General features: G+C 43.2%; 1 protein-coding gene across 1 annotated transcript in view; it reads left to right on the top strand.

The window, feature by feature from the left end:
• KIF5C (kinesin family member 5C) overlaps nucleotides 1–18730 on the top strand; it is a 152065-nt gene that overhangs the window by 108592 nt on the left and 24743 nt on the right. The window contains exons 15-21 of the mRNA XM_003816687.7: nucleotides 365–511; nucleotides 7758–7946; nucleotides 11167–11284; nucleotides 13989–14065; nucleotides 15116–15225; nucleotides 17129–17230; nucleotides 17428–17488. Coding sequence (XP_003816735.1) covers nucleotides 365–511; nucleotides 7758–7946; nucleotides 11167–11284; nucleotides 13989–14065; nucleotides 15116–15225; nucleotides 17129–17230; nucleotides 17428–17488 — 804 coding nt within the window. The remainder of the gene's footprint in view (nucleotides 1–364; nucleotides 512–7757; nucleotides 7947–11166; nucleotides 11285–13988; nucleotides 14066–15115; nucleotides 15226–17128; nucleotides 17231–17427; nucleotides 17489–18730) is intronic.

Below are 18730 nucleotides of genomic sequence, written 5' to 3'. Positions count from 1 at the left end.
TAAGTTTAGACCCTGAAATGAAACAGATAGGACTGACATAGAATATCTGGTAAGTAGGAAGATGCAATTACATGTTATAAATTTAAGGACTTCTTTTTTGGCTTAACTTATTTCCCTGACTTGGAAATTGTCATCTGATATGTAGACATATAATGTATCAGGCCATGTGATATAACTTGTTGATAAAGAGTTCCTCTTCTTATCCAAGAATGCAGTGCTATGCGAGAGTTTGCCTTAAAAGGATTCTTAGGTTGAAGTCATGTAAAAGAAATCCATTCTACATGATTGTGTTATTCTTTGTAATGTGGAGTGTATGAAATTGATGGGCAACCCTTTGAATTTGTTGTTGAAATTTGTTTTTCAGACTACATTGACAACCACACAGAGAGAGCTGAGCCAGCTACAAGAGCTTAGCAACCACCAGAAGAAAAGGGCAACTGAGATCCTGAATTTGCTGTTGAAAGATCTGGGGGAGATAGGTGGAATTATTGGCACCAATGATGTGAAAACTGTAAGCCAGCCCTTCTTCTATCCTCTCTACCTGCTCCTGTCAAGTTAGTAGGGTCTGTGCTTTACTCTTTTAAGCATTCAATGCTTAGCACTGTGCTTTGCATCTGCCATGTGCTGGTTAGTGTTTGAATGAATGAAAAAAGGGCTAATTGAATGACTGAGTGAATTGTTTGTTGGGGTGAGGAGGAGGAGAAAAAAAATTATCTTTCAAATCTAGGCAGTGTCTTCAAATCTTCGTTGGCTTTGTGTAAATTGGTTTATTTCTCAAATTGGTTTATTTCTCAACTTATTTCCTAATGTTGCAGAAGTTTGGAATTAAATAGCTTAAGCAACAGTTCTAGTCTCAGAATTGTGTTTTTCCTTTTCTGAAAGAACCCAGTGAAGTGAAAATTCTCCAAGTCAGTGTGAAAGTGATAGGATTCTAACAGTGGCTTAAGAAATAAAACCACATTTAATTATTCACAATATGAGAAGTCTAAAATCTTGCCACTCAGGGTGTGATCTGCCTCACCTGGGAGCTTATTGGAACTACAGCCTTTCAGGCCCCACCTCAGACCTATTGAATCAAAATCTGCACTTTAACAAGATTCTCCAGGTGATTCTTTATGCTTATTAAAGTTTGAGAAGCAAATTTTGTTTTGGTGCCATGGCTCAACAATGTCAAGTTCTCAGGCTTTTTCTCTATTTCCTTTCTCCTGTCCTCAGCTTGTTTCCTTTTCATAATCCAGAGGATTGTGCCTCATGGTAGCAAAATAGCTGCTGTAGTACCAATCATCACATCCTCCCTCAACCACATCCAAGGCAGGATGGGCTGAAAAGGCCAACTTCTTTAATCCAGGAGGGAAACATATCCCAGAAGTCCCCAGGAGACATATCCTTACACTTCATTGGCCAGAATTGGATCACATGACCACTCCACATTTCTGGGAAAGCAAAAGGGACTGGGATTACTATAATTGGCATAGACCAATCATGATGAATCCCTTGGGGTTGTACATATTGGTGCTCTTGGTTATTTGTTTATTTATTTATTTATTTTGAGACAAACTTTTGCTTTGTCACCCAGGCTGGAGTGCAGTGACGCAATCTCGGCTCACTGCAACCTCTGCCTACTGGGTTCAAGCAATTCTTGTGCCTCAGTCTGCCGAGTAGCTGGGATTACAGGCGTGTGCCACCAGGCCCTGCTAATTTTTTTATTATTATTATTTTTTTAAGTGGAGATGGGGTTTCTCCATGTTGGCCAGGCTGGTCTCGAATTCCTGGCCTCAAGTGATTCGCCTGCCTCTGCCTCCCAAAGTGCTGGGAATACAGGCGTGAGCCACCACACCTGGCCATTGGTGCTGTTGACAGCGAGAAAGTAAGAGATGTGGGGATAATAGGGGTGGTATAAAGTTGTCCAGAAACTAGGAATAGAAGGAAGAGATAGAGTTAAAAATGGTATTAGCCCAGAACAGGTAACAATTTGCTGGAATATAGAAAGGCCATTGTTGTTACTAACCAAAAAGACAGGGTAGAGACATTTTTAAAACAAAACAAAAAGCTTTATTGAGGTATAATTTACATAAAGCTGCACATATTTAAAGTATACAGTCTGAGAAATTTTGACATGCGTACAGTCATGAAACCATCAGCACCGTTAAGATAATGAATGTCCCCATCTCCCCCAAAAGTATGTGGGGGCAGTTTCTGGTCTCTCTATTTTGTTTCATGGATCAAATCTTCCTGCCAATACCACAATGTTTTGATCACCATAGCTTTATAATAATATAGCATCTTATACAAAGGAGTCATTGATGAATATATGTTGATTTTGTTGAGCTGGGGAATGGTATTACATTGCTTACCTTACATGTCACAATTCCCTGAAACCAAATTCTTTGAATTTAGCCATTTTATCTTTAAAAGGCTGAATTCTACATCAGTCTGCTTAGTGGGAACACTCAGGTTGTGAGCTGGGATTGTTAAATACTGGAAAATGCTCCCAAGATCAGGCTTCCTTTTGTAGACTATTTCTGGGAAATGTTGAAAGCCCTTTTTGGATGGCGTAACAGGTCCCAGCTTAGAGTACATGACCGCTCGTAAATGTAACCATTCTTTCATGGAACCTTTATTGTAACTGATTATTTCATAAATCCTTGTGAATGAATCTAATTCTAGCACAGACTTCTCAGATACTATAGAGTTAATCTTATTAAGCTTCAATTTGGTGATTTTATATTTGAAGATGTAATTTTTTGAACCATGCATTGGTGTTGAGCAATAAAATTCGATGTGAGGTGATTAAATGGCCTCACAATATGAAGGTGGAGTTGATATATGGGAAGTTGATGCTTGCTGCTGATAACGATAAAGGAAGAAGGTATTTTTATGCTAAGTTCTAAAATAGAGCTGATGAAAATGCTAATGAAATCAGGAGTGTCTGGGTGCTTCAGTATTGAAAAAAGAGTCTTTACCTTTGGGAATCTGAACTATGATTGAGATTGAGATTATTTTTAAATACTCAATTGGATATTTTTGAGATTATTTTTGGATTCCAGACATTGGATGTCCTAGTTAATTTCATTGATAGCCGTCATTTCTATCATTCTGGTTTTTTTCATATAATTATGAGTTCATCATTAGGGTGATAAGAGCTAAGGGAGTAGTTGTATGACTTTGGATGAGTCACTGTACTTCTTTGGGCTTCATTTTTCTAATTTATAAAATGACAAGATAAGCTCAGACAGTATCAAAAATTGTCAGCTCAGAAATTACGTGACTTCTGCACATTTGTTTTAGATGTATCCTTATAGGTACAGGTACTTTTCTTATTGGTCATGACTATGAATTGATATAGTAATTCTTTTGATATAGGAAAATGAACAGATCAAGGAAATTTGTTTCAGTGGTTTTGTATTTTTATTCCTTTAGGAATAAATGCCATTTTAATGCCATTTAATTTTCACAAGGTCCCTCCTGGTAGGGCTCTGGGATGGGGGAAAAATATGGCTATTGGAGCCTTCCCCAGTCCACAGTTCTAGAATATGACAGCTCTGAAAAGCCAGAAAACAGAAAAACCCATATATCCCCAGCTCAATCATGTCTTGAAACATTTCCAGAGTCCAGTCATTTTGTTTCATCAACAAAACAAGATGAGTCCAGCATATAACAAGATGAGCCCAATGTTAACTTTATCGAAGTTTATGAGTGAGCTTTCTCTTCCTTTCATGTACTGGTGGCACTGAACTGTCAACAGAAGTATGATGAGGTCCATACATTTGGAAAGGAGAGCTTTATTTTTCAAAATGGGTTGCAGCCTGCAGGGTGGCCATTCTTACAGGTTGGGAAGTGTAGCCTTTGGCCAGAAGCCAGAAAGAACCACTTTGAGGATGGGAAGAATGACAGGGACTTATGTTTTTCACAGGGTGGCCAAATAAACTTATTCAACAGGTTACAGGAGGAGCTATGAAGATTCATGAAGGAGTGGCATGTGCATGTGTAGTAGGAAAACATGTATTTAACATGGGTCCCATGTTCACTTTGATTTGGAGACTTAACATTTAAATGTATTATAATTAGGACCTGTACATCAAAGGGTGAAGCAGAGGACATGAAGGCTGTGTGCAGCCTTAGTAGCCTGGCCAGAACCAGAACCACTTCGTGGTTGGTGGTCTCTCGTTGGGGAGGGAACTTTGGTTGGTGGTTGTGTTGAAATTGCAAAAGAGAGGGGCAGGGGCAGGCTGTGGTTATCAGCAGTGAAGCAGTGGAGTGAATATTTCAAAAGGGCTGGCTTCTGTTTAACCCTTGGGGAAGAAAGCCTAATGACGATTGGCGAGGGAGGGTGTATGACCAGGCGTTTCCAACTTCCCAATCTGTCCTGGGCTGGAACTCGGTATTTAACATTTCTCTGGGGTCTCCTTGGCCACGAGGGGGTCTGTTCAGTCATTCGGGGGGTTAGGATTTTATTTATATTTCTTGGGGCCTACCTTACCTTGCTACCTTCAAAGGAATTTAGCCAGAAACTGAATAGAAGTTGAGGTAGTCAATGAACTGAATTGGACTGCCTTATTTTCTTTTGGCCCACACTGACTTCTTTTTGTCCCATTCTAACTTTTAGGACTTTAAATGTGAACATGCACCTTACTTACCTTGGGTGTGGCCTAGGAATGGCAGTAGTTCATCATCGTGCACAGCCACTCCATGCTTGAGAGATGGGGTAGGGAGGTGGAGAGGTAGGGACGACTCCTGTATAGGCAGGTAGAAGCAGCAGGCCACATCTTCCATAGATTTCATGACGGTGTGGTCTTTTCTCCTGGGTTGGTCATTGATACTGGATCCCATGGTCTAGTATGTACTACTGGGGGCATTATCAGACTCTGGGACAGTTATAAATAAAATTTCAGCAGCAAACTGATTTTTTTTTTTTTTTTAAATAACAGTGTCCTGAAATTACTGGAAACTTTTGAACATGAAACCACTAAATATATGAACTTTGTAGTGGTAAGAAACCTCACAGTTAAAACCCCTTTGTTAGGGGTATTGTTTTTATCCATCAGGCACAAACTCAAAATCTCCTTTTAGATCTCCAAGGACAGGAACTGGCTTCAGAAGTTATAGCTCTGGTTTGGGAGAAGAAATGTCTAGCTCTCATTTTGGAGGAAGCCCATCTTTATACATATCTATATTTTTACTCTTCCTCAATTTACATGGGATCTAGGCATAAAAGACAAAGTGTCCTACTTTGACAGACCTGGAAAAGAAGAGGGATTCATTCTCTTCCCAGGGTGCCAGAGCTTCTGGCTCAGCAGCATTTTCCCACCAGGAGCTGGTGTAGGCTGTGAATTCCATGTGGAAGAGATGGGTTTTACTTTGTCTTTCTGCAGAAGCTGGACAAGATGTAAGATACACCTGGTCAGGCTCAGGAAGGTGTTTCTCATCCTTCTCCTACACTGGACTAAAGACAGTGGCAGAACACACTCAACTTAAAGATTGCATGCTTTTGTCACCCAGTGTCTCCATGCCATTAGAATAGAAAAGGAATGTAGTGAGGAGTGGTTTTGGTAGGCAGATCTTTGGCAGTCGGAAGTAAAATGGGTTTAACAAGGACCTCCGTGAAGGTAGAGTCAGAAATAGATACTTGTCAATTTTCTTGCTGTTGACATACATTCTGCAGTATTGTTGACACTGGAGTCACTTGACATGTACTATTGAATTTTTTTAATTTTTAATTTTTATTTCAGTAGGTTTTTGGAGGACAGGTGGTGTTTGGTTACATGGATAAGTTCTTTAGTGGTGATTTCTGAGATTTTGGTGCACCCATCACCTAAGCAGTGTACACTGTACCCAGTGTGTGCTCTTTTATCCCTCACACCACTTCCCACCCTTTCTTCCAAGTCCCCAAAGTCCATTGTATCATTCGTATGCCTTTGTGTCCTCATAGCTAGCTCCCACTTATGAGTGAGAATATACGATGTTTGGTTTTCCATTCTTGAGTTATTTATACTTCACTTAGAATAATAGTCTCCAATTCCACCCAGGTTGCTCCGAATGCCACTATTCCGTTCCTTTTTATGGCTGGGTAGTATTCCATGATTTTATACACACACACACACACACACACACACACCACATTTTCTTTATCTACTCGTTGACTGATGGGCATTTGGGCTGGTTCCATATTTTTGCAATTGCAAATTGTGCTGCCGTAAACATGCACGTCTTTTTCATGTAATGACATCTTTTCCTTTGGGTAGATACCCAGTAGTGGGATTGCTGGATTGAGTGGCAGATCTACTTTTAGTTCTTTAAAGAATCTCCACACTGTTTTCCATAGTGGTTGTACTAGTTTACATTCCCACCAGCAGTGTAAAAGCATTCCCTTTTCATCACTTCCATGCCAACATCTATTATTTTTTTATTTTTTTTATTATGGCCATTCTTGCAGAAGCAAGGTGGTTTCACATTATGGTTTTGATTTGCATTTCACTGATAATTAATGATGTTGAGCCTTTTCTATATGTGTGTTGGCTATTTATATTGTTGTTGAATTCTTATGGTAAGGTTGATGCCAAATTACAGGCACTCAGCAGTTTCTAGTGTACTTCATATTTGCTATCAAATTTCAGGGCTGATACCTGGTTCCATTTTTTTAGCCCTCAAATGTTTACTGAACAGATAGTTATATGATGAGTGAATGACATCAATAACGACATAGGTGGGCACTCAGAGTGTACTGTGGAACATCAAAAAACCATGGTTGGAGTCATTGTCTTTCAACCAGTGGAAGCCTGTGTTTCTGCGCTGGATTCTGGACAGGGCTCTTTGTTTTCTCTTAAGGTGCTAGGCTGCACTCTGGTGGCTAAACAAAATATGCACACAGTTACTTGCTCATTTGGTTAATTGCTCTTAAAGACCATGTTTGCATTTCAGCGGATGGATTTCTATCCCAAGTAGCTTGCTTCAACTTTTGTTTCAAGTAGAGCTTTGAAACTTAGAAACTAAATATAGATCATGCAGGAATGCTGGCTGTCAGAATCTTCTCTTCTAAGGTGGATTTAGACTGTTGTTCTCAGATGATCTTAAATAATGAGCTAGATTACTGTCTGTTTGGAAGGAACAGGTGTGAAAAGGCAAAGGAAAATAGACTGGTAGTAGTAATGAAAAGTTATGCTGAGTAACCTTCATCAAGAAGCCCTTTGGTAATTCATAGTACATTCTTATTTATTCGATTTTCTGTTTAATTGAGGACTACATAGAAACACCTTTTTATTTCAATCCTTGTTTATAGAAACATATTCAAGGCATTATACTACTTGTCTACCTGAATAAGCACACTATAGAGAACATTAATGAAGTTTTGATTTGAGTTTTTATAGGAATTCAGCATCACCTTTCGGAGCATTGGGTGTCGCTGCTGTTACAGAGATGTAAGGTGTAAGACATTGAATGGAATACCTTTTTGAAGTTATCTCCTTTTAAAAATCTTCAGTGTTTCTTCTTATGCTGTCATTTCTCTTTCTAAAAATTGATGGTAATGAAAAACCTAGTTAATTGAGGATTATATTTAGTAGGGGGTTTCAACTGAAAGTTTCACCTGAGGTTTAGGAGAACTTGGGGTTGAATGTTTAGTACTTTCCGCTTGTCCTTTAATTAGGATTCTGAACCAGAAATCCATGGACACCTTGGGGATCCAGGGGCAGGTTTCCAGGGAGTCCGTGAACCTATGGAAATTGTGGGCAACATTTGAGTGTGTCCCCTTCTTTGCTCAGTTGGCAGATGTGAATGGAGTCATTGAGGAGGAGTTTACCATGGCCCGCCTGTACATCAGCAAGATGAAGTCAGAGGTCAAGTCCCTGGTGAACCGCAGCAAACAGCTCGAGAGCGCCCAGATGGACTCCAACAGGAAGATGAATGCCAGCGAGCGGGAGCTGGCAGCCTGCCAGCTGCTCATCTCCCAGGTGGGCCCTTCCCTTCCCCATCATTGCACTCTTGTTGTCTTGAGATCTGCTCCCTCCATGCCCTTGCTGGTGCTGATGGTGCACCTTAGGCTTAGTTGAGGGACTGCTTTGTGTAAGCTTGGCCTCCCCAGGTGATGGCAGCCCAGGTCTATTCCTAGGGCTACATTTTGTTGTGTGAAATAGATGAATTCTGTTGAGTCCGTTCCCTTTTTCGAGGATATATCTATCTACCCATCCATAGATGGATGGCTAGCTAGCTAATGAATGTAAAAGATTGGGTGGAATCTCTAAAACTCCTGTAAGTAAGGCAATATTCCCTCATCTTTTAATCTCTACCATAGGTCCACTTTAATATGGAAAAACAGAAACTACTACTAATAGTAGTAGTAGCAGGTGGCATTTTATTGAGTGTTTACTATGTACCATACACTGTGCTAAGTACTTCACATGCATTTTCTCACTTAATCTGAAAAAAATCCTGGTAGGCAGGTTTTATTATTATTCCTCAGATAGGCAGCTGAGATTTAGACTAAATATCTGTCCAAACACCTACAGCCAGTGAATGACAGAGCTAGGACTCAAAAAAATGTGTGTGAACCCAAAGCCCATGTCTTCAAGGGCTTTTCAAGCCCGAGGGTACATTTCACTTGCCTGTTGAGTAAGGCTGCTCTTCTTCCTATTGGAGTGGCATTTTCAGTTTAATAAGGTAGCTTCGGAAAACAGCAACCCAGTTTCTGGGCTACCACTGATATCTGAGCTTGGTATTTGGGTCCGACGTTTCCAGGAGGGGTCTAGTTGTATACTACTTACTGCCTTATGCCAGGCATTAAAATAGGCTGTCATTTGGAGTAAACAGGAAACAGATACCAACATGGATTGGTGTGTCAAATAATACTGAGGCGGACAAAAGCACACTTTATTCTGGTATGCTTTTAACCATAATAATGTGTAATCATAGAAACACCTCCAACCTCTCTGTCTAAAATGGATCCACAAGGTTCCATTTTATAACCAACATAATAAGCAGAAATGTATTGGAAAGATTATTCAGTGCTAATGTGTGATAGTAGAATTGATATATTCATACATTGTTGATAAAAGTATCATTTGGTCAGTCCTTTTGGAAAGCGCCATGGAAATCAGAAACCATAAAGATGTAAGTATAATTTAGTCCGGTAATTTCACCGACAGTATTTTTCATTGTTAATGAAAATGAAAAAAAAATTTATTTCATGTGGTATTCTCATTTCCTGATTAAAAATATTAAAAGCTTTTATGCAAGGTATTGAAGACAGTGTTATTTTGCATTATAATAAAATAAATTGCCCAAATATCCATTGATAGACTAATAAGATAAAGTTACATGGAATAATATTATGCAGCTCTTATAAAAAATGTAAAAACCTAGCCATTGGGAAAGTCTAATGGTATAAAGTTAAGTGAAAATGAAAATGCTGAGTTGGATTTATATTGTGCTTTGCATTCCTGCAGATAAGACCAGGAATATCAGGGGGAAATAGTCCATAGATTGGTTTATGGTTTACACCACTTTTTCTGGATTGGCTTTAGAACTTTATTTTTTTATGATTATATAGTTGTTATTTATAAAAAATTAAAATAAAAATGATATGCATTAGGCAACAGTGTACCTCATATGTGATTTCTAGGTCATCTATGATACCAAAAGCATGTGCTTTGGCCAGCCTGCCTCTAACATTTGGGGGCCAAGGCAAGGGTACTAATGGAGACCCCATGGCCTGCAGCCCACCCTCTTCTCTTTCAAGCTGGACATACCAGCTCCATGTCCAACTCCCTTTTGCACCCGATGTGAACTGATGGAACTGTTAGATGCCGGCTGCCATTTGTTTAAATGGGTGAGGAAGAGGTAGTGCCAGCCCTGGTCTTCAGACCTGGAGTAGGAAGTTTCTAGGTCCCCAGTACTCTGAGGGTGGTCTATAGGGGACATAGGTTCAGATGGACATGTTCCTTTGGCCTGTGAACTCTTTGCTTAGTGGAGTAGGGTGTAGCCAGAGGAGGGCCCAGTGGGGTGCTCTGAATCGTCCAGGTCTCAGACTGACACTGACTTTGCTGTATGAGATCAGAGTCGAGAATATTATGATGTGTTGAGTTTAAAGAGTACCTGTTCTAAAGTTCTCTTTCTGCATCAGCAACAAACACAGCTTCCATTAGTTGGTGGTTTGCACTCTGCTACAATTCATGCATAGCAAAGATTCGACCATTATTTCCTGAGGTTCAAAAGTAACAGAAACCATGGCTGTTTATATTCTGATGTGATCTAAGGAATCTGACACAGTCTTTCCAGCTGAAATGCTATCTTCTTTGTTTACATTCATCCTCGTCACCAAAAACTGTGCTTATAAGATGACTGTTCCAACGGAAGAGTTGTTCTGGAGAGGTTATTTCATTAGATTAAAGCTCAGTCTCCAGGGTCTTCCTGCCTAAAGCTGAGCTCCCCAGATCTGGAGAGGGGAGTGTTCTGTATATATTTTCCATCTGCCTAGAAGTTACCACTGTCCCTGTCCAGCCAACAAGCTCTCATTCATCCATTCATTTCACAAATATTTATTAAGCACTTACCCTCATGGAGCTAGCAAGTAAAAAAGACAAGACAAATGATGTAGACATTAGGTGCTGTAAGAAAGTGTTGGGGCCTGAGTGATAAGGAGCTAGCCAGGGTAGTGTGTGTGTGTGGCATGTGGTAGGGTGGTGATGGTGGGGAGGGAAAGCTTCCAGGGAGAGGAAAATGCAAAGGCCCTGAGATGGGAGTTGGTGTGTCTGAAGGACAGAAAAAGGGAAGACCTAATAATTGAATGGTGAAGACGGAATCCAGAGGTGCATGTTCAATGAATGAGGCCTTCAGCCCTGCACTTTTCCCAGCCCCTTTCTCTCATGCACGCTTTTCTCTGAGAAGGGAAACCAGCTCGGCCTTTGGCATCTCATGTTAAGTGGATGGTGAGGAGGGGCCTGCCATGAGTGGTGTCTGTGGGGAATGAAGCCGAGAAGCACAGGGAGAAGCAGAGGTCTGTCTTGGTATGATTCTGAACACCAAGGCAAGGGTAAAATGGGCACCATTTGGTTGTGGCACTCAGAAAAGGGACTCAGGAACCCCTCGTCTCTTGCATTTTCCTACCAGACAATTCCAGGCCAGCCTGGATGACCACTTGCTAGTCATTCACTCTTCCTTTTTGCTTGTTTAAAGCACGAAGCCAAGATCAAGTCTCTGACAGACTACATGCAGAACATGGAACAGAAGAGGAGGCAGCTAGAAGAGTCCCAGGACTCGCTCAGCGAAGAGCTGGCAAAGCTCCGAGCCCAGGGTAAATATTTGACTAACGTGCAGGTGTCAAACACCTGGCCTGAGTCAGACAGCCTCTGGTTGGCTGGAATCGTGATGTTTAGTTTCGTTCAGTTAAAGCATTTCTAGGTCTACTGCAAACAATAGCATAACTAGAAAAAAAGGAGCGATTTCTTTTCTTTCTTTCTTTTTTTTTTTTTTAAGACGGAGTCTCGCTCTGTTGCCCAGGCTGAAGTGCAGTGGCATAATCTCAGTTCACTGCAACCTCCGCTTCCCGGTTCCAGCGATTCTCCTGCCTCAGCCTCCTGAGTAGCTGGGACTATAGATGCGTGTCACCACACCTGGCTAATTTTTGTATTTTTTAGTAGAGATGGGGTTTCACCATATTGGCCAGGCTGGTCTCGAACTCCTGACCTCGTGATCTGTCCACGTCGGCCTCCCAAAAGTTCAAGAGTGAGCTACCGTGCCCAGCCTAAAAGGAGAGATTTCTGAGAGACCGTCCCCACACTGAATCTGCTCATTTTCCCATTTCCTCACAGTCCACCCAGTTACCCAAATCAGAATCCCCTGCTCCCCACCTCCTGACTCTAGTTGGTCACCAGAGCCTGTCCATTTCACCTGCCAGAGGCCCCTCTGGTTCACTGTCCAGGTTAACTAAGGACTGTGGCTACATCCATCTACCCATGCCCACCCTCAGTCTGCTCTGGGCCAGCCACTGTGTGGCATCCCAAGGGATGATCCTAAAATTCACATTCTCTCTCTGTCCAAACCGACACTTCTAACCCTTCCATGGCATCCTGTTGCTCTTAATATAAAGTTTGAACTGCCGTGGCTTCCCTGGCACCCCCTTGAACAAGCTCTACCCTTTGCCAGCCAGCCTTGTGATCTCCTGAGCTTAGGGAAGTGCCTCGCACATAGGAAGCACTTCATAAATATTAATGAATATAAGCAGAAATTCAAGAGGAGGGTCTAGAAATGCAGAAAGTAGAACAGGATTAAGAATGTATGTGCCATGCAATGTGAAACTAGAACATATATATTATGGGTTGCAATGAAAATTGTTAGAATTTTCTCAGAAAGCCATTTGAAAATACATATTAATAACTGTAACATTTTTCATACCTTTTGATCATTGCAGAATTTTAGATCAGCAAAAAAGAGGAAGCCATCTAAATGTCTAATAGTTAACACACTATGGCGTGTTATTTAATAGAACTTTTTCTTCACATGAAATACATGAAGATGTGCAGCAATGTTTATGATGCAATGTTAGGTGAAAATCACAATATATCATTGTATTCTTACTATGGTTATAACTATTAAAAATGAATGGATGCAGCCGGGCACAGTGGCTCACGCCTGTAATCCCAGCACTTTGCGAGGCTGAGGCGGGCGGATCACGAGGTCAGGAGTTCGAGACCAGCCTGGCCAACATGGTGAAACCCTGTCTCTACTAAAAATACAAAAATTAGCAGGGTGTGGTGGCACACGCCTGTAATCCCAGCTACTCAGGAGGCCGAGGAAGGAGAATTGCTTGAATTCGGGAGGCGGAGGTTGTAATGAGCCGATATCGTGGCACTGCACTCCAGCCTGGGCGACAGAACAAGACTCCATCTTGAAAAAAAAGTGAATGGATGCTTGTGTTCCTAAAAATTCATATTTAAGATAAAAGTGGTTGTGATAGGGTAGTTGGGATTGGTGATGCTGTTATCAGTATTTATATCCTTTATTGTTGTTGTACAGTTTGCTCAGTAAATGCATTTTGTGTCAGATGCCAAGGCAAATTTAAAAAGAAAGAACATACCCACTCTCTGCTCTAACCTTGTAACATGTTCTTTGTGTGGTAACACATGGCATGTTAGGAGTAGGTGCACCATCAAAACTGCACATGGAAAATCATGTTTCTCTCTTGCATCCGGTGGTTTCTGCAGTGGGGCCACTGAGTTGAAATAAAATAGAGGCAAGAAAACCTGAAGTGGAACAGACTAGAGAGAAATAATGAATTGAATGTCACTGTCGTAAAGCACTCTGCCCCCTGGCACCCCAGCTCCCCAGCTGGGGCTGCCCATTGCACCTGGCTGGCATTTAGGGAGCACCATCGACCAAGCATATGCTGAGACAGGAGTGCCACACTGCAGCCCTGCCCCAAACATGGGGCCTTCTGGTTTAATCTCAAAAATGTTATGCTATCTTTCTATTTCCCGTGTTCCCATCCTGGAAACAGACTATGTTTTCCTGCCCCAGATTCTTAGAGAATAAACGCCTACCCATGGGAGGTAAATTAGGTCTTCCTAGAACTCCCATCATGGCATGGGTCCACAGGCCACCTAACAGTCACAGAGGGCTTTATCATCTGTAAGGCCCATTCATGCACATGACCTTGGGCTGCTCACAGAGACCAGGTGGGAAACAAGCCCTCCCAGGTATGCGGTGACATAAAGCCAGAGTGCAGTCCTAGGAGGGCCGCCCCCAGTGAGCATTGTCCCCCAGTGAGCATTGTCCCCTGCAATTGTCGCGCTCCCCCGTGGAAGGAATGCTGCAGGAGGGGGCAGCCTTGGCTTTAGCCAGAAGTCTTTGCCTGTTCCTTTATGCCATGGTTGTAATTGCTGATATAAGCTGATGTTTCACTCTGTTGCCATTTTTCTTGCTTTTTGTTTTTTAATTTTTGCTTTTGGGTGTGAGTCCCACCAGTTAAGTCTTAAATCATCATTTAAAATTCAAAACAGAAAAAATGCACGAAGTCAGCTTCCAGGATAAGGAGAAGGAACATCTGACGCGGTTGCAGGATGCTGAAGAAATGAAGGTGTGTGTGGCTGCCCCTTCCATCAAGCCCAGTGTGCATTTGGATTGGAAATGCTTGTTCTAGGAAAATCTGTCACCTTCAGATCCGTGTATGGCAGGGGACAGGGGAGGGGCTGTTGTTGGGCATTCAGAGTCGATCTCAGAGTATAGTCTGGCTTAGAAATGAACAAGTCCAGAAACCCCAAGATGTCTGTAGAGAATGGTTAAGTTGCGTTAATACCTTTGTCTTCACCATTCCTGATGAAGAGGGAAAGGGTAGCACCCCCAATCACTGCATGGGCTCTTTTGTCGGAGTTAACTTCTAAGGATTTCTTCCTCCAACCTTTACGCAGAACACACCAAATTTGAGTTTCTATCTCAAACATAGAGATTTTTCTTTTGGTCACATTTTAAACTGTAAAGGAAAATTGATTGTGGAGTAAGACTTTTAGGTGAATAAAATGAGACAGGAGAAGATGTAGGATTTTGATTAGTTGTAGGCAAACTATGAGCCTCATTGAGTCAAGGTCCACAGTTAAAGACGTCCACGGCATGCCCTTGCTCCAGCCAGCAGAATAAAATCATGCGTCGTGGGAGTCCCTTTCCTGTTTTCAGAGTGCTGTTGCCAAAAGGTCTCCTTTGGACATCATCATAAATCTGTGCAGTGGGCAGGGCAGGGGCTTTTATCTCAGTTTTACATGTGAGGGAGTGCAGCTCACACAGGTTACAGGCTTGTCTGGAGGTTACGTGGATAGGGAGAGGTTGGTGCCCTCTGACTGACCTGGCTGGAGAAGCTCAGGCTGGGCTGTAAAAGGTCAAGGGAACACTTTTTATTTAGTTGGTGGGCTAATTGGCTTCTAGGGCCAACTTGGTTTGATAACAGATCTTGGGTTTTGTTATCCCAATAAAGCAAGGCCGGGTCCTGGGGGCAAAACAGCCAGAAATGCCCCCAGTTTTGGGATCTGACATCTGAGGGACACAGGGAAGGAGGTAGGTCCAGATCCAGGGCTTGTCACAGAGTGGGCTGAGTGCCAACGAGTAGATGACATGTTTCTCTTGGCCTGGGATGCAGAAGGCGCTGGAGCAGCAGATGGAGAGCCACCGGGAAGCTCACCAGAAGCAGCTGTCCAGACTCCGAGACGAAATTGAGGAGAAGCAGAAAATCATTGATGAGATTCGGGAGTGAGTCGGCCCAGGGCACCAGGGGCGTGGGGGTGGTCATGCCTCGGTCCTCTTGGGGAAGCCCGGAAGGATGTGGCTCTTAGTCGAGGGCCCTGCTCACCTTGCCCTGTGGGCACTGCCCTGGTGACACAGCAGGCTGGGCGGGCTGCTTCCAAGGTCTGTTCTCCCATCTGGAGCTGAGCCTCCTGGAGCCCTGGCATGGCAGGTGGCAGGCGGGCCCAGCTGCCTCTCCTAGTCCCCGAGGGCCAGGGTCACATAGGTGATTCCACTGGATGGACGCATGCCCCAGTAGATGGGGGGGAGCATCTGTAATGAAAGCACCAAAAAAAAAGAAAAGAAAAGAAAAGAAAAGAAAAAATTTGGTCCTGACTACAGGATTCTAGTAGGTTAATAAACACTCGAGAGAAGACAGCACCACTGCCTCCCCTTCTCCCCCTACACATACACGCTCACTGGGCAACCCAGCCACCTGGTTCCATGTGCTCACTTCTTAGGGTCCCACACTGTCATGTGTCTGCTCAGGTAGAGGTGCCAGTGACCTGTGGCACTGCCACCAGGATGGCATCATTGCAGTTTCTCTCAGGTGACACCCCCTCATGTTGTGCTCCTGCCTTGTCGCAGCCTCTGACATGCCCTCTGCTCCTTCAGAATAATGTTTTCAAATGCTCTGCATAAAAGACCTGGGATTACAAAGAAAACCAATTATATTGAAATGCTGACCTCCCCACCCCCACCCCACCCAGGGTCTACACTGTTCCCTCCCCTCCCGCTTTCTGTAGATGAAGAAACAGATTTCTATATGGGAAGCAAGGCAAAATGATTTACTTTAGGTCACATTGCTAAATAGGAATCAGATTGGAGTTAGACTTTAATTCTCCAGACTACTGATCCAAGTCCCTTTTCAATGTGTGTGAGCTGCTCGAAAGGTGCATTTGCATTTTAAAAGAGGAGAATGGTAACCCAAGCAAAAGTCTAAATGGTGTGACCCAGGCTCGGTGCCCAGTTCCTGAAGGAAGGCACTTAGCCTCCTCCCTCTTTTTCTCCTCTCCGGCCGTCCCCTGCTGTTGCCATGTTGTGCTTTTCCCCTTCAGGGATATCTCATGTTCGTTATTCTGATTAATCACCCTCACAGATTCACCTGGAAGGGAGGGGGAGGTGGGAGGGAAGGAAGACGAGAAAGAGGGTTGGTTGGTGAGTGAGTTTAGGTGGAGGGGAAGCTTCCCTGGCCTGTGCCTTTCAAATGGACTCTGGGTTTTCCTTCTGGTAGTGCATAGCTGTTCCTTTACAGGCGCTTAGGCGTGGCTCTAGGAAAGGTTTTATGAGTCCTGGGCTGATGTAAATGTTGACCAAACACCCTCAACCAGATGGCGAGTTTCTGTTTGCAGCAGAGCCCAGGCTGTCTTTTCTTCATAATTTCTCTCTGTGCCCACTCCTCGAGGGCAGGAACTGTCCCTGTATCAGTGAGGCATTTGGACTTGGGGGATGTTTTTAGAACATCAGACCAGAAATGAGGGAAGGTGGAAATGGCCAAATCAGGTTCCCCAAGTGAGTGCATGCCGTCCGAGGGGCCGAGGAAGCAGAGTTCTTCTGACATGGGCTCTCTGTTTTAAAATATCAGCCCTTCTCCCATCTCATTATTTTTCCCCTGAAGCTCTTGCACAAGCAAACTATAAATATATCCTCAAAGCCTTATGTTTCATGACTCTTAGATGCACCCCAGAAATTAGTTTTCACTTGGGCACGGAGGAAGCTGTGAGGCTGTTCTCTGATCCCTCCAAATCCTGCAGAATTACTGCCTTTATTGTACAGAGCTAATAGGGTTGGAACAGAACCACGGTTTTAGCCTGATGACTCAGAATTTCAGACTGATGTGGAATATATTGCTTTTTCCTCTCAATTTCAGTTTGAATCAGAAACTGCAACTGGAACAGGAGAAGCTTAGTTCTGATTATAACAAGCTGAAAATAGAGGACCAAGAGAGAGAAATGAAGCTGGAAAAGCTCTTGTGAGTGCACTCTAAATATTTCCTCTATTTTCTCTCATCCCCATGATATTCTGGTTAGATTGGGCTAATTTAAAAACAGACAATGGCTATTTGTGTGCTTGTTGGTGGGTTTTGTTGATTTATCTGTGGATGCAAATAGTATCTGCTGAAATCTCTGAGTCCCCTATGGTGGTCTATGGTTCCTTTTTGTTTTTCAGATTGCTCAACGATAAAAGGGAACAAGCCAGAGAAGACCTCAAAGGGCTGGAGGAGACAGTGGTATGTCAAGATATTTCCCGATTTATGTTCGTCTCCAAGACCGGATTCATTTGTGATTTGTCGGATTGTTTATTTCAAAATTTTATCCATGCACACCTTTCTGTGTAATGTTTTAGATAAGACATTCTATGGAAAAGTAGGATTTGTAGAATTTAGTCCTCAACTTTTCACAGAATCAGTCAACCAATCCATCTATCCTTAGAGCAGTAACCTGGAGCCCCTGAGTGAGGATTAAGCTGAATTGCAACTTAGCAATTTTACAGCCCTGCACTTTGTGACATACTTCCACTCAACATTCAACAGATATTTATTGAGCATCTCCTAACGGCTGGCATTCTTCAACGTGCTTGAATATATCCATAAACAACAGAGATAAGATCCCTGTCCTCATGAAGCTTACCTTTAGCTGTGGGAGACGATAAACAGTAAGGAAGCAAATCTTGCACTCTATCAGATTGCTATAGAATGTGCATAGGTTGGTGCCTGGGGGAGGCTCCATGAGGATTTGACCTTTGAGCAGGGACTCGAAGAAGGAGAAGAACTGAGCACAGAGATGTGTTGGGGAGAGCATTCCAGGCAGAGGCAACAGCTCATGCCAAGGCCCTGAGATAAGCCCGGGACTGTCCTGTTGGGGGCCAGCAGGGAGGTTTGTGTGGCTGCAGCTGAGGGAAGGACAGGGATATAAGGTGAGCACAGAGAGGTAAAGGCTGCAGTGATTCAGGCCAGATAAAACCTTGAGACCTGCAGGGCTTTGGGTGGAGGAGTGATGGGCCCAACCTACCTTTGGAAGGGCTTGTTATTTGAAACCCTGGTTGGTTTTCTCTGTCGTGTGTCTGGGTTTGTTGGCATCATCTCCTCTGGTCGGCTTCCATTTCAGCTGCTCTGTGGGATAGCTGCCTGGCTCCATGCCCCACAGCCTGCGCTTTAAGACAGACCATTCTAACATAGCCTCTCCATTTGGTGAAAACACGTTCAGGCATTTCACATGATTCAACGACAGAGAGAAACCGTTGGTTAGATACAGTCATCCATTTTGGCTCCGTTCATGGGTCATGTGGATCTGTGTGGGACTGATCCATCTTCAAGGACCTGGTGACCCCACATTGGTGGGAACTGGTTGCTTGGGTCTGGCCCTGAGATTGTGCTCTGGCCCATGGACTAGTCATATTTGTTGCACCTCAAAGCCAGGGAGAGGAAATGAGGGCACCAGCCATTGGAGACAGAAGATGCCTGTGTCCAAAG

The sequence above is a fragment of the Pan paniscus genome, chromosome 13 (assembly GCF_029289425.2).
Source record: "Pan paniscus chromosome 13, NHGRI_mPanPan1-v2.0_pri, whole genome shotgun sequence".
Classification (NCBI taxonomy): domain Eukaryota; kingdom Metazoa; phylum Chordata; class Mammalia; order Primates; family Hominidae; genus Pan; species Pan paniscus.
Note: the sequence above shows the minus strand (reverse complement) of the source record. Positions and strands in the feature narration are given on the sequence as shown.